At 40.0% G+C, this 14,056-nt stretch overlaps 1 protein-coding gene across 1 annotated transcript in view; it reads left to right on the top strand.

Moving 5' to 3' along the window:
• ppfia1 (PTPRF interacting protein alpha 1) overlaps positions 1 to 13,891 on the top strand; it is a 52,872-nt gene extending 38,981 nt beyond the window's left edge. Inside the window, 12 exon segments of the mRNA XM_037247861.1 lie at positions 6 to 99; positions 1,377 to 1,458; positions 1,552 to 1,752; positions 1,952 to 2,014; positions 2,411 to 2,437; positions 4,158 to 4,333; positions 4,461 to 4,558; positions 4,653 to 4,828; positions 11,149 to 11,217; positions 11,288 to 11,453; positions 11,635 to 11,708; positions 11,905 to 13,891. Of these exon segments, the coding sequence (XP_037103756.1) occupies positions 6 to 99; positions 1,377 to 1,458; positions 1,552 to 1,752; positions 1,952 to 2,014; positions 2,411 to 2,437; positions 4,158 to 4,333; positions 4,461 to 4,558; positions 4,653 to 4,828; positions 11,149 to 11,217; positions 11,288 to 11,453; positions 11,635 to 11,690 (1,208 nt within the window). The 3' untranslated portion in view covers positions 11,691 to 11,708; positions 11,905 to 13,891.
• Positions 13,892 to 14,056: the final 165 nt, after the last annotated feature.

Below are 14,056 nucleotides of genomic sequence, written 5' to 3'. Positions count from 1 at the left end.
CTTAGGTGGCACTCCTGAAGCAGAGAACTCACCTAAGGACGGCTTGGGAATGGGCACCCTAGGAGGCCCTGCAGAAAAAAACAGAAAACTGCAGAAGAAGTAGGTGTCACTCAATAAAGAGTGGGTTACCTACATGTAATAGTGTTCATTGTAGCCTTGTGCAACTAGGCTTGCACTCATGCTACATTTCCATGCTGGTTCACATATGCACGCACACACTGCTTGCTCACCTGGCTCCCTCCTGCTCACTCACGTCATCAGTTTATTATTATTATATGCAATACTTTCCATTCCACACAGGCTTTTCTGTAGCAGTCATCTCCCACCCCATGTTGTCTTCTTTTATTATTTCTTTAGCTTGATCTCTAAACCAGCTATGACTAAGTAGCCACTTTAAGTATCACTTCATGTTTTTTGTTGTTATTTTGCCAATCTCCCTCTGTTTTTTATCCTCCTCATTCTCATTCTCTATGTAGTCCAAAGACAGGGTAAGTTGATTCATAATTGCTTTTTCTTCACATAGTACTTGGGTCCTCATTGCTGCTGTCCTTTTGAATGTTTGATCACTTTTCCGTACTGCTCTTTTACCTAACGTGAATGTGTATGCTGATTTTGACTTCAGTATTTTGCTCCAAAGCATGAAGTTGTGCGCAAGAGTAAAATTGTTTCTAAATACTTTTCTTTATAAACATGCAGCAGAATGCATAATCTGGCAGTTGTTGAAAATGCCTTTTGCAGGAAACTCTCCTAAGAACATATTTTTACTTATTTGTTGGCCGTGTGCATGTTTAATAATGAACTGCGCTATCTGGTGGCCGACTCCAGATTCAGCAATAATGACGACGCCTTTCCACACAGTTTGAATGAATTCCCCCTCAGAACCCTCCAATATGCCTTCTCATTTTCTCAATACTTGACAACGGTATTGCCCCTTGATAGTAAACCAAGGCTGTGCATGATTGTAAAGGTATTCCTCTCCTTAATACCTCTCTGAATGCATGCTGTGCCACTTTTCTATTTAAGAGGAAGTGTCTTAGAACTGTTATTTTGATTATAGTAGTACAAGTACGTACCCAAAGTAAACAGTCGCTGACTACCAATTATCTTTCAGATACTTAACTAAAGACCAATCTGATTGAACCTGCATAGTCAGGACATTGAAAGGGCTTAAGAGGTTTTGACACACTTCTGGTTTTCAAAGACATCAGTGGTTTTTCATGTTTTTCCAGACAAGAATGTCCTGTTTTCTTGCACTGCTTTTCTCTTTGTTTTTGCTTGCTATGATACTGAATGTGCTTGGGTGGGATGCGGCCGTGTGCTTAAATTGGGTTTAGTTCAATTGACTGTATTGTTTTAAATAATATTTTGTGTGTCAGGCACGAACTGTTAGATGAGGCGCGCAGGCAGGGCCTGCCTTTTGCCCAATGGGATGGACCAACTGTTGTCGTTTGGCTTGAGGTACAGCATTGATCTGGAAAATTATTAGAACACCAGTATTGTTTTTTTTTTTTATGTAATGAGTTTCTGACCTATCTTTTGTCCTTTGGCCAGCTGTGGGTGGGCATGCCTGCTTGGTATGTAGCTGCCTGTCGCGCAAACGTAAAGAGTGGAGCCATTATGTCAGCACTTTCCGACACTGAAATCCAGAGGGAGATTGGCATCAGCAACCCTTTGCATCGTCTGAAACTTCGTCTTGCCATCCAGGAAATCATGTCGCTCACCAGTCCTTCTGCCCCTCCCACCTCAAGAACGGTATTTGTCTCATACATAATTAACACACTGTTTCGCACACATTTCTTTATCTGACTTAGAATAGTACTCTCACGGGTTAACATTTTAAGCGTTTTTTTTGTAACAACCAACGCTTCCTGGTCTTTTCTCTTCTGTCCTGCATCACTGTCCTTTCTCTGCACACTTCACTCACTTGTGATGGGGGGTGTCAAATGATCAGACGACAGGAAACGTTTGGGTCACACATGAAGAAATGGAAAGTTTGGCAGCCACACCTCCTACGGTTAGTCTTTTCAGATTGGCTGAACACTGGTTTGTTTTTCATAGCATTGGCTGACTATTGGGCCTGTTCCAAGTTGGTCGAATATCACTATCTGCAAATTGATGAGAATCTTCCAGCTTCATTGGAATTAAAAATGAAAAATAATCATTATTAACCACTTGGAACACTGTCTTATCCAAGTAGTCTTCCCCAAGTTTTCCTGGAATGCATTTGTGGTGGCATATAGGAAGGAGTGTGGTGTGACGTGTATGTCTGCTCAGAATGGGTTTTGTCATTTTCCTTCACTTTGATTTTTACTCTAAATTTTACTTTCAACTCTTCTAACCCAGCACTGCAGACTCACTAACGCAGCCTTTCTTTTCTCGTCACCATGCTCACTAACCATGCTAACACCAGGAGGACGACGAAAGTAGCTGGGCCCAGGTTTGAACGTATACATGTCACCCTTTCAATTTCTCCTCGCTCAAGAACTTTAGCCTGTCACAATCAGAACCAAAATTGCGATCCTCTTAATACACTAAACTGTCTCTCTTTATCCCTTCCAATACCCAACAAAATGTATGCCTCCAATCCAGACAGCCATCCAACAGCCATATGAGCTCACAGTGATATAAAACCTAATAATAATATTATTTTAAGGTCATTTAGAACATTAGTCTAGGTTGAGGATGATTTTCTTCAGTGAGCCTTCTCCAACTGTGTGTCATGTGACTACTTTTTCCAGTGACCGAAGTGAGCAAAACCTAAGCAACCACTAATATTATGTAGTTCTGTCCAATTGCCGCAACTGAAAGAGAGCAACTATTATGACTAATAACCCTGAAATTGCAAACCCTCCAAGATCGTTGATTTCAGCAGTTTGGGAGCGTTTTGGCTACCTTGTTGGAAAAACTGCTCGTCACTTCACCTCGCTGGTAGTCGCAACATTGTGGTGGAATAATTATGAATAAGGGATGGTTTTCAGCAGACCTCAAAATCCTGGGACAACTCATCTTTTAGCAGGGCAACGACACTAAATTCAAGCTAAGATATCAAATGAGTGGCCCGCACTTGAATCTAATTTGACATCATAGATCAGTAATGGGTGTGTGCTGACTCATTCCAGCCAAATCAAGGAAGTTTGAGAAGAATGGGTAAAATTGCCAAGAGCTTGTAGTACTTTCTCATATTCAAAAAGACTTGCAGTCATGGTGCCAAGGTGCATCAACAATATCAACATTATTGAGCAAAAACAGTGAACGGCGTTATTTTAGTCATTTGTTAGTTTATTTTTCACATGTATTTATTTGTCGATGAATTTATTTGTGTATTTATTTATTTGTTGTTGCAACGAGTTCCTAAACATTTTCATTGTCATTGGGGGTTGTTGTGATTGTTTTCTTTTGGTTTTTTTCGGGGGAATGGGTGGGGAGGCTATTGTATTGTTTGGGAATGAGGTGAAACATTTAATAATATGGAAAAGTGGATTGTTGCAAATACTTTTCCACAGTGACTTTACAATATTACACACCATTTAAAACTAACATTACAGTGATTGTGTTTGTACATGCATATAACATACACACAAGTAGCTGTCTACTTGAGTATTTTTACACCACGTCCCCCGGCCCTCTTTTTTCATGAAAAACACTTTTTGACAGTACTATATCCCAGAGGAGTTTCAGGCGGTCAAACTAATGTTGTTTTTTTTAATAATTGATCTTAACTATTTGGGTGGGGGTCCACTGTACAATGATTACTGGCAATAACAAATATAGATCTAAACTGCAAATATTAAAACATAGGAGAAAAAAAAGTTAATTCTGATACCTATACTCCTTTATTGATTAGCCCTAATAATGCTGCTGATATTATTAACTATAACAATAATTCTGATAATATTAATCAAGGGCTCTTTTTTGTACAAAATTTAATAGGCTTCTGAACTTGCATTAAGGGACGATCCTTGTGGCAGATCATGAAAAAGAATTAGCTTCAACATTTCCTCTCGTATTTCATACAAATTTTCATTTTATGTATGCTACGTTTTCAGTGTTTCGTATTTTAATTTACAAAGTTAGTGCTGCCCCCATATTTAAGAATGTTTCTTTGTCTCTCTCTCCGTCTCTCTCTCTGTCTCACTCTCTCTCATATTTTATTATAGACATTGGCATATGGAGACATGAATCATGAATGGATTGGTAATGAGTGGTTACCCAGCTTGGGTCTACCACAGTACCGCTCATATTTCATGGAGTCCCTGGTGGACGCCCGCATGCTCGATCACCTGACCAAGAAAGACCTCCGGGGACAGCTGAAGATGGTTGACAGTTTCCACAGGTAATGAATGCACATATGGCGAGCAATAGTGTCTCCATTGTCTAGTTTTAATCCAGCCCTCTATACGCATTGGTATAGAAAATGGCTGCAAATAACTGATCAACAATGGTCAATTTCTTGTCAATAGGAACAGTTTTCAGTGCGGAGTAATGTGCTTAAGGAGGCTCAACTATGACCGGAAAGAGCTGGAGAGGAGAAGGGAAGAGTGTCAGCTGGAGTTCAATGGTAACAAAAGCAGTAAAATACGTGTGCATTCAATACTTGTGACAGAATTATGCAAAAAGAGAGTACGTAGAAAGTTGCCTATTCCTGTTTCCAGATGTGCTGGTGTGGAGTAATGAGCGTTTGATAAATTGGATTCAGGCTATTGGGCTGAAAGAGTACAGTGCCAATCTCTATGAAAGTGGTGTTCATGGGGCTCTGCTTTCTCTGGATGAAACCTTTGATCACAACACCCTGGCACTCCTGCTGCAGATTCCCACACAGAACACTCAGGTACAGTAGCATACCACCACTGTACTACCCAGATCTCGAAACCAGCAAAAGAATAGCCATATAAATCATTATTATTATTAATATTACCGTATTTTCCGCCCTAAAAGGCGCACCGGATTATAAGGCGCACCTTCAATGAACGGCCCATTTTAAAACTTTGTCCATATATAAGGCGCACCGGATTATAAGGCGCATAAAATAGAAGCTATACTGCAACAAACTGAGGTTGACTAGGGTTGCGGTATGCATCCACTAGCCAATAACCAACGAGCCCTCTGTAAACAATCGCGTTTCTCAAACGATCTCCTATAAAATGATCGGAACTGACTAAAGTTCGATCTAACGCATTGGTACTACTTACCTATGTTACCCTTCCATATCGATCCGTAGATTTACTCGAAACATTAACAGAGCAGCCTATTTTGACATGAAATAGCCTGGTACGTATAGCAGCTATCGTTATAGCATTAGCCATCCGCAAGTCCCACGAGCCTCAGCTCGCAATCTCCCATGAGCCTCAGCAAAGTGTAAACAATCGCGTTTCTCAAACGATCTCCTATAAAATGATCGGAACTGACTAAAGTTCGATCTAACGCATTGGTACTACTTACCTATGTTTCCCTTCCATATCGATCCGTAGATTTACTCGAAACATTAACAGAGCAGCCTATTTTGACATGAAATAGCCTGGTACGTATAGCAGCTATCGTTATAGCATTAGCCATCCGCAAAGTCCCATGAGCCTCAGCTCGCAATCTCCCATGAGCCTGAGCAAAGTGTAAACAATCGCGTTTCTCAAACGATCTCCTATAAAATGATCGGAACTGATTAAAGTTCGATCTAACGCATTGGTACTACTTACCTATGTTTCCCTTCCATATCGATCCGTAGGTTTACTCGAAACATTAACAGAGCAGCCTATTTTGACATGAAATAGCCTGGTACGTATAGCAGCTATCGTTATAGCATTAGCCATCCGCAAAGTCCCATGAGCCTCAGCTCGCAATCTCCCATGAGCCTCAGCAAAGTGTAAACAATCGCGTTTCTCAAACGATCTCCTATAAAATGATCGGAACTGACTAAAGTTCAATCTAACACATTGGTACTGCTTACCTATGTTTCCCTTCCATATCAATCCGTAAATTTACTCGAAACATTAACGGAGCAGCCTATTTTGAAATGAAATAGCCTCGCGGGTACAACAGCTATTCGGTGACGCCCCCTGACTACAGTTGCCGTAATGTTGGGAAGCGATGCGACCTTGTAATTTACTAGTCGTACTAAAACGTACTGAAACATTTTGGCAGAGCACTGTGTACAACCAGTATGGATCAACAAATTCATCAGTTGATCCATATATAAGGCGCACTGGACTATAAGGCGCACTGTCGGCTTTTGAGAAAATTTTAGGTTTTTAGGTGCGCCTTTTAGGGCGGAAAATACGGTATTATTATTACGCATCTGACCAGGCCCGGAGTGCTGTATACGTTGCTCAAGGCCACTACTTCAAAACATGCAAGTCCACCTACAGCTAAGCCTCGATTTTATGTAGACTTTGGGGTACAGAATTTGGGAATCACGTTAACCCCAAAAGCGTGTTATTTAGAAAGTCTTGCAAGTGTAATAAAATCAGAGCCATGCATACGAGTGTAGCGGGAAATTGCAGTAGGGAAATACCTACTGATACACATGGTTGCATTTGAGGGATAACATAATTGTTCTGGGTGAAAATGATTACGATATAATTATTAAAAAATTATTATATTACCAATCGGGGTAGCGATCATGTAGGACGTCCTATCCTATTAGCATAAGCAGTCATAAAGATCAAACAGCCTTTACCGATCGCCGTCTCTGTGGTCGCACAATGGAGTGCCGGAGCCTCGGCGACTCGCTAGCATTCGCCCGCCCGCCGCGACTGCATCTTTTGGCACATCTCAAGGCAAAATTAGTTAAGCTGTGAGTACAGAAATCTGCTTGCCTCTGTAAACCTAACTCACTGGCAGCAGTGATGCGACATCTGCCTTATTTTTGGCAGCATTTTGGCGCTACTTTCGTCACATCATTTCCACTTGTTAACTTAATTTACGCGGAGAACTAAGTGTTTTTACACCGCCAAAATGTGAATTTGCGATTGGGCTTTCATCACTTGTAGATTAGTTATTTAGTTATGTAGATAGATCTAGGGCAGGCGTGGCCAACCAGTCAGAGACTAAGAGCCACATTTTTTACTGTCATCGCAAAGAGCCACATCATACACATGAGCACACATGAACACCCCCCCCCACACACACACACGCACACAAACACGCACGCGCACACACGCGCGCCCCTCTGCTCAGCCAAATTTATTGTGTGACATTATTATGTCACGCACCAACATGATAATGACAAATTGACTCCTACAGTACTAAAACCACAGACCAAAGACCACATTTTCAACAATGAACATTGTGTGCATTGTCTCACACAGACAAACTCTCAGTTCAACAAATTCCACAAACAAAACCATAATAGGTTTTTTCACTTACTATGTGTGGCGGGACAGACCATTCGTTTGAGTTCGTCGTTTTCAGGAGACAAGATTTCAATAACGTCACTGAGGCATATTTTAACGAACTCCACTTCATTGTATGGCTTTTTAGCCCGTGCAATGTTCCAAGCCAGTTGAAACAATGCAAGTGTGACAGTCTCTGAGTGCTTCGTAATTTTTTTGAAAAACTGTACCTATTTTTCTGCCTGACTTTTCAAAGTCTCCAAACTTGTGCTTGCGAAATTCAGTCCCTTTTGCAAAGTCCTGATCGATATTGGCATGAAGTGAGCTGAAGTGGCGCTGACCATTTGAAGCTTTTAAATGCGCCAATGACGTCCGACATATCAGGCAGAATGGCTTGCCATAGCGTTCAACAAAAAACAACTTTAACTCTGTTAAAAACGTCCTGTGTTCATCGTCATATATTCGTTTAGCTGTGCATTTTTTCCTTGCCATTTTGGCAAGCGTCTTGTCAGCTTTTCTGGACCTAATGGGCCCCCGTAGTCACAGTCGCCATTCATAAAAAAAGCGGGCAAAACCAATCGCTCTGTTTGTCCCTCCTCCTTTGCGGGATTTCACCTAACGCGCATGCGCGTTTGACCAAAATACCATATTGAACTCAAGCGAAGCAAATACGCACGAAAAATAAACACAAATGTTGATATGAACGTAAAAGAGCCGCATGAAACTAGCCAAAGAGCCGCATGCGGCTCGCGAGCCGCGGGTTGGCCACCGCTGATCTAGGGCATGGGTGTCAAACTTGTTTTTTTCGCGGGCCGCATTGTAGTCATAGCTTCTTTCGGAGTGCCATTATGTCAACCCAAATACCGTTTTTTTCCGTGTATAATGCGCCCCCATGTATAATACGCACCCTAAAAATGGCATGTTGATGCTGGAAAAAAGCCTGTACCCATGTATAATACGCACCCAATTTTTTTATTTTTTTTTTTTTTAAGTCCCAATGATCGTCACACACGCAGGGAGGCAATGGGTCCCATTTTTATAGTCTTTGGTATGGTCTTAACTAGGCTAGATGTATTTTTTTTTGTTGGCGTTGATTTCTCCGACTGCCCATAAAGGCACCACCGCGATCAGATGAAAAGAGAGGAAAGTGACGTGCGGTCATGTGAAAAAGGCGGCTCTGTATGGGAGAGACGTTGAAGAGGAATAAAAGCACCCTTGGAAATCAAAACTTGCCCCTCGTCGTGACTCGGAGCCGCAACAAATGTTTCGGATTTGTGTAGGGTACATTGTGACAGCAAACGAGCAGGTGATCGAGCAAGCGTCTGATACGAGAGCATTGCGTTCGTATGGAGCGTGTTTGAAGTGAACAGCAGAGACGAAAGGAACAAGGCAAAGTGTTGTGAAATAAAATATTACCTGTAATACGCATTTTGTTATTTGCTGATTGTATTAAACTATCACATTCATTGTCAGTCAAGAAGAGAAGAGGACTATTATCCCTTCTTTGACGAAATGACCAGAGCACAGTACAAACACACTATTGTTCTTGTAACGTGTTTTGTATTTAAGTCCTGTCTGCCCCTCGCTCACCGTCGGATCATTGCATGTGTTACTGTCATGATGTCTGTTTGGTTTCTGTTCCTGTCTTTGGTAATGTCACCCTGTCTTTTTGTTCCACGTCTTTGTCGGTCAGTCCTGTTGTTGGTTTGGTTGTACCATGAATTTCTTAAAAAAAAAAAAAAAAAAAAAATTTTTTTTTAAAATGTAAAAAAATTTGTTCCCATGTATAATGCGCACCCCAGATTTTAGGACAATAAATTAGTTACATTTTGCGTATTATACACGGAAAAAAACGGTAAATGTATGAGCACCTCATATTATATACAGTAAAAGCTACAAAACAAACTGACAAATAACTCATAGACGAGTATAAACTGGTCAAATATTTAAAAAATATATATATATTATTAAAAGTGAAGACAATTTGCTATTCTAGTAATGACACACGAATTTGATGCACAATTTGTCTTCGCGGGCCACATAAAATGATGTGGCGGACCGTATCTGGCCCCCGGGCCTTGCGTTTGACACCTGTGATCTAGGGCCTCAGCAAATGTTTTCGCCAGCATGGCTAAAGATTTGGGGGAAAAAGACGAGGATCGTGCCAGGGAAATAGACAAGTCGAACGGAATCAAGAACTGCTTCAGATGGGCATGGCCCGAGAGCAGCGCCATCTTACAACTCGGAACACAGTCCGTAACCACGTGTCTGATGGAACATATCCGTAAAGTAGATGTCCCGGGGAAGGTTTTGTGTATTCTCTGTCAAGATATGATCAGTTATGGAGGTAGCGGCGCTCGGAACATTAAGGAGCACATCGAAACAAAAACACACAAAGGTACTTTTTTTTTTTTTTTTTTTTTTTACAAGGATGTGGGTTTAGAAAGTAACATGATCTTACATGTAAGCTAATGTTAGGCTATTGTCATGATATCGTTAAAGAATAAATCTTCCATGATGATAACCCTAACCCCCCAGACTCCCGTCATCGGCCCCCCCAGACGCCCGGCTACTTTTCAGTATTTGTTCACATTTGCCATTCTCATCCCTGTTAAATACAATATTCATATCGTTGGAGCAAATACTGTACCATTTTAAATTGATAGTAAAGTTGGATATCAGTAAAACGTTGTGAGCTAAACTGGGCCGCCCTGAAATTCTAGGACTAAAAATGAATACCACTGTGGTCCTGCATCTCACTTATTGAATTAAAAATGCTTAGTTCATCTGCAGTCCTGCAGGTGGCGGCAATGCATTGTAATGAGTGCCTACTGCCGCTGCTGTTTCTTGTGGGTCTTGTGAATGTAGGCAACCCTGTTGGGATACAAAAAATTAAAACTACAATCCTTTTTCAGGAACTGATTCTAAATTAAATATTTCCTAATCCTCTATCTTAATTAATGAATTGAGATCAAAATGCGGGTCAAAATGATAATTAAAACAATTTATGTTTATAACATTGAATAATAACATTCAATTATAGTGAGAATCCTTTTTAATTTCATATATGAACTTCTGGGTAGAATTTAAATGTACCTATACGTTTCTGTATCTATGTATGGGCTGCACAGATGAAGCCAGCGTAACAGTCGTATAGGAATTGTATCTTTCTTTAATAGTCTTAAAAATACTCCATGTAAAAAACCGCTGAAGTAAAACAATTTTGAAAAAATAAAAACTAACAAACCCACTTTTAAACTTAATTAAAAAAGTCAGAATGAAATGAAAAAAACAAACTTTTTAAAACTACCTTAATTTAAAAAAAAAAAAAAGTCAAAATGAAATTTAAAAAAAACTAACTTAAAATATATATAGCGTTGAGCTATATATTATGTCATATTTATGAATTACAGGTGAAGTTCAGAAACAGGTGGAATGTTTTTCTGCAACTTCGTTATGAATTACAACGCATTGTAAAATCTGTATGTCGTAAGCTTTTATCTGTCAATCTAAAAATTAACAAACGAAAAGCTCTCAAAAACCCTGATCTGCTGTGACGTTTTGTTTTTAAATCACTTTCAAAATTACCTTTAGGCACACATAGAACCATCCCTGATTAAAATTGTCTGTTGGCCAGTGCAATGTAATTGCTACATTACTGTGTAAATAATGTGGCTATTCAAATGTGTCAGATGAACATTTGAGCTGGGATTCTGAGTTGATATTGTGCAGCATGGTGATGGGTGAATGTCTGGTATTTACTATGTTTAAAAGAAAAAAAGATACTGCCACTAATTTCTCTTCTCTCCCAATGCTCTTGTAGGCACGAGCAACTCTTGAGCGGGAGTACAACAGTTTGCTGGCCATTGGTATCGACAGAAGGATGGAAGAGGTGATGGACATATCATGTTTGCTGCATGATGAAGCCAACTTTTCCCCTCTTGAAATCTTCTATGTTCTAGGATGAGGACAAGAACTTCCGGCGAGCTCCCTCATGGCGAAAGAAGTTCAGGCCCAAAGACATGAGGGGGATGCCTTTGGGTGCATCAGACACTCTGCCTGCCAACTTCAGAGTGACCAGCAACGCATCATCTCCCTCCACCCAGCCAAAGAGGAGCCCAATGGACGGTACGTTAAAGTTGTCAATGCATGCGTTTGAGCTTGAAATGCCTTGTTAGTGTGCCATGATAAGCTTTGAGAATGTCTTACTTTGAATTCTTCTTGAATGGCTTGTCTGCTGTGCGCAGTATGTGATGCTGTGACTAACGGCATGTCTTTGCATGTGATTTTTGCCAATATGCACACACAGGAAGTCAGTCTATACAGAGGCTGGACACTGCTACTGTCAGGACCTACTCTTGTTAACATAAACCTCACACAACGGTAAGATCTCAAAATGCAGGCATCTCAAGAAGCAGACCTCTTTGCAAGCAGAGCGTAGCTTTGTTGACCTTTTCAGCTTTAGTGACGCACTTTCACACCCTTTCTTCTTTTTGTTTCTCTCCCATCCAACCCTGTCCTCTGTCCTGCTTCCTTCCACCTATGTGTCTGCTCATCTCCCTTTTTCCCCCCATCTCAGTTTATCCTCATTATTTCTATAGGTAACCGCTGGTCAGAAGATGAAGGGGAATTCCCTGCTTTCAAGACCAGGATGATGAACTAACAGATTTTTACTAAAAATATGACACAGTATCACAGAGAAAGATCTCTCACCAATCTCAGTGTCCCTAGAGGAAACTGTGTCCACATTTCTTATATTTATGTAAACCAATGGGACAGTTATGTGATTTTAGAATATAATGTAATCGTTTTGCCTCAATCCCTTTAAACTTTTTACATTTCTTCACTGTGCTCATCAGCTCTCAGATGTAGGTAACTGAATGTTTCAAATGTCTGGAGTTTGTATATTTCTACCAACAGAAGTTTTATCTAATCTTTTTATAATCTTCATTTGACCAGATGTATGTTTTTTCCTTGTTGATTTGAAATATAATCAATGGTTAAGTGACTTGTGATATAATTTAATTCTATATCGTTACCCCCTCTTTTATCTGTTAAAATGTTTCTTGCTTATTATGTTTGACAATGTAAATGCAGCTGTTATGTAGGTCAATGTGTGTGTGTGTGAATATCAAACTGCTGGAGACCATTTTGCAAACTGCTCAACACTGTGACCATCACCATTCAAATAACTGCTGCTGGTAAGCCAGGTGATGTTGAGAACACTTATCACGTGTAACCCAGGACCTCTCAACGCACGCACGCACGCACGCACGCAGACACACACACACACACCAAATGTTTTAAATTCAAGAAACTAAAGCCATACATCAGTTACAGGAAAATAAAGCGAGGGCCACTTTAAATGTGAGTGAAAGTTAAATGCAATGTTCTTTGTGTTTCACCTTGCATGCAAGGACACTCGCTTTCCCGTCCCTGCCAACTTTGCCTGTCCTTTAACCCCTCAACTATGGAGAGACCTATCTGCAAAGGAGGGGGTTTAACATACAGAAGAACTGAAAAGACTATATGCCTGAGCGGACCAATTTCACTGAAGCCTCTGTTAATCCCTACTGCAAGTAGACAGGCTCAAACTAGTAATGGGAAAATGAAGCGTAAAATTTGCTTCTTAAACCAGTTGTATTATTTGTAACTGCTCTAGATGGCACTGTTGGTGTGAAGAAACGGGGTCAGTGTACTTTCAGCCCAGTGTCGAACAGAAAGTGCCATTTATGGGGCTTAACACAACAACTGGTTCACAAAGGGTCTTGAAGCGTCGTTTTCCCATCACTAGTTTGAATCTTAAAAAAACACTTTTTACAAAGACGTTATATGAAGCCTTATTGTTTATTGATTAGACCGTCTTCTGCGTTCTTATTTATTATTACTCATTTTTGTTCTCTTCACTATCATAGCTTAAGCTGTAGTTTATTTTCTCCTCTAGGTCTTGTCTGCTTTCACAACAATGGTTTCACATTAATCTCCATGACAAATTGAAAGAAACCAGCTTTCTTTAACACTTAGTGTAGTCTCTCAATTCCAAATTCTGTTTTCATTTTTGTAATTTCTCTCATGCCCTGTGGAAATCATGTTGCTATTATTAGTCCTGTTATTTGAATTGTCTGATGATGTAACAATGTACAGTCTGAGTACTTATAAACTATTTTTATCACAGTATTATTTATTGCTTACTTTCAATAAAATACTGAAACAGATTTTCTTTTTCAGATAGACAAAACCTTAATTTGGAACTTGTATTTCATCTTGGCATTGACATGAGCAAAAACTTAAGGGTTTATCTGTAAGACCTTAGCCCCAACCCCCTCTTGTTCTCAAGAAAACAGTGGGGGTTACATTTTGTTTATCGAGTAGAACACCATAGTATTTTAAGTCTCACAACCAAGTTTCATTCTTCCTTGGTCCATGCAATGCTCTGTGACAAATGGCCCTTCTATTGAACGAACTGCAATGTACACAAACCTTTTAATGCTATATACTACGACAATAAACATGGCTATACGACACAAAGCAATGCACACCTCTTTTAATAAAATGTGCTTTTAATAGACAATATCTAAACTTAGTTTAAATGACCCCACAGATAGATTAAAGATTGTAGCATGTTAGCTGCTACAATCAAATTTTTGAAAATTAGAAGCGATATATGCATTACATCTGCCATTGCCAAGATATGTTTCAGCTCCAATCAGAACCACTTTGTTTTCCTTCTG

This window comes from Syngnathus acus, chromosome 3 (assembly GCF_901709675.1).
Source record: "Syngnathus acus chromosome 3, fSynAcu1.2, whole genome shotgun sequence".
NCBI classification, from domain to species: Eukaryota; Metazoa; Chordata; class Actinopteri; order Syngnathiformes; family Syngnathidae; genus Syngnathus; species Syngnathus acus.
The sequence above is the reverse complement of the archived record's forward strand: the minus strand, read 5'-3'. Positions and strand labels throughout refer to the sequence as shown.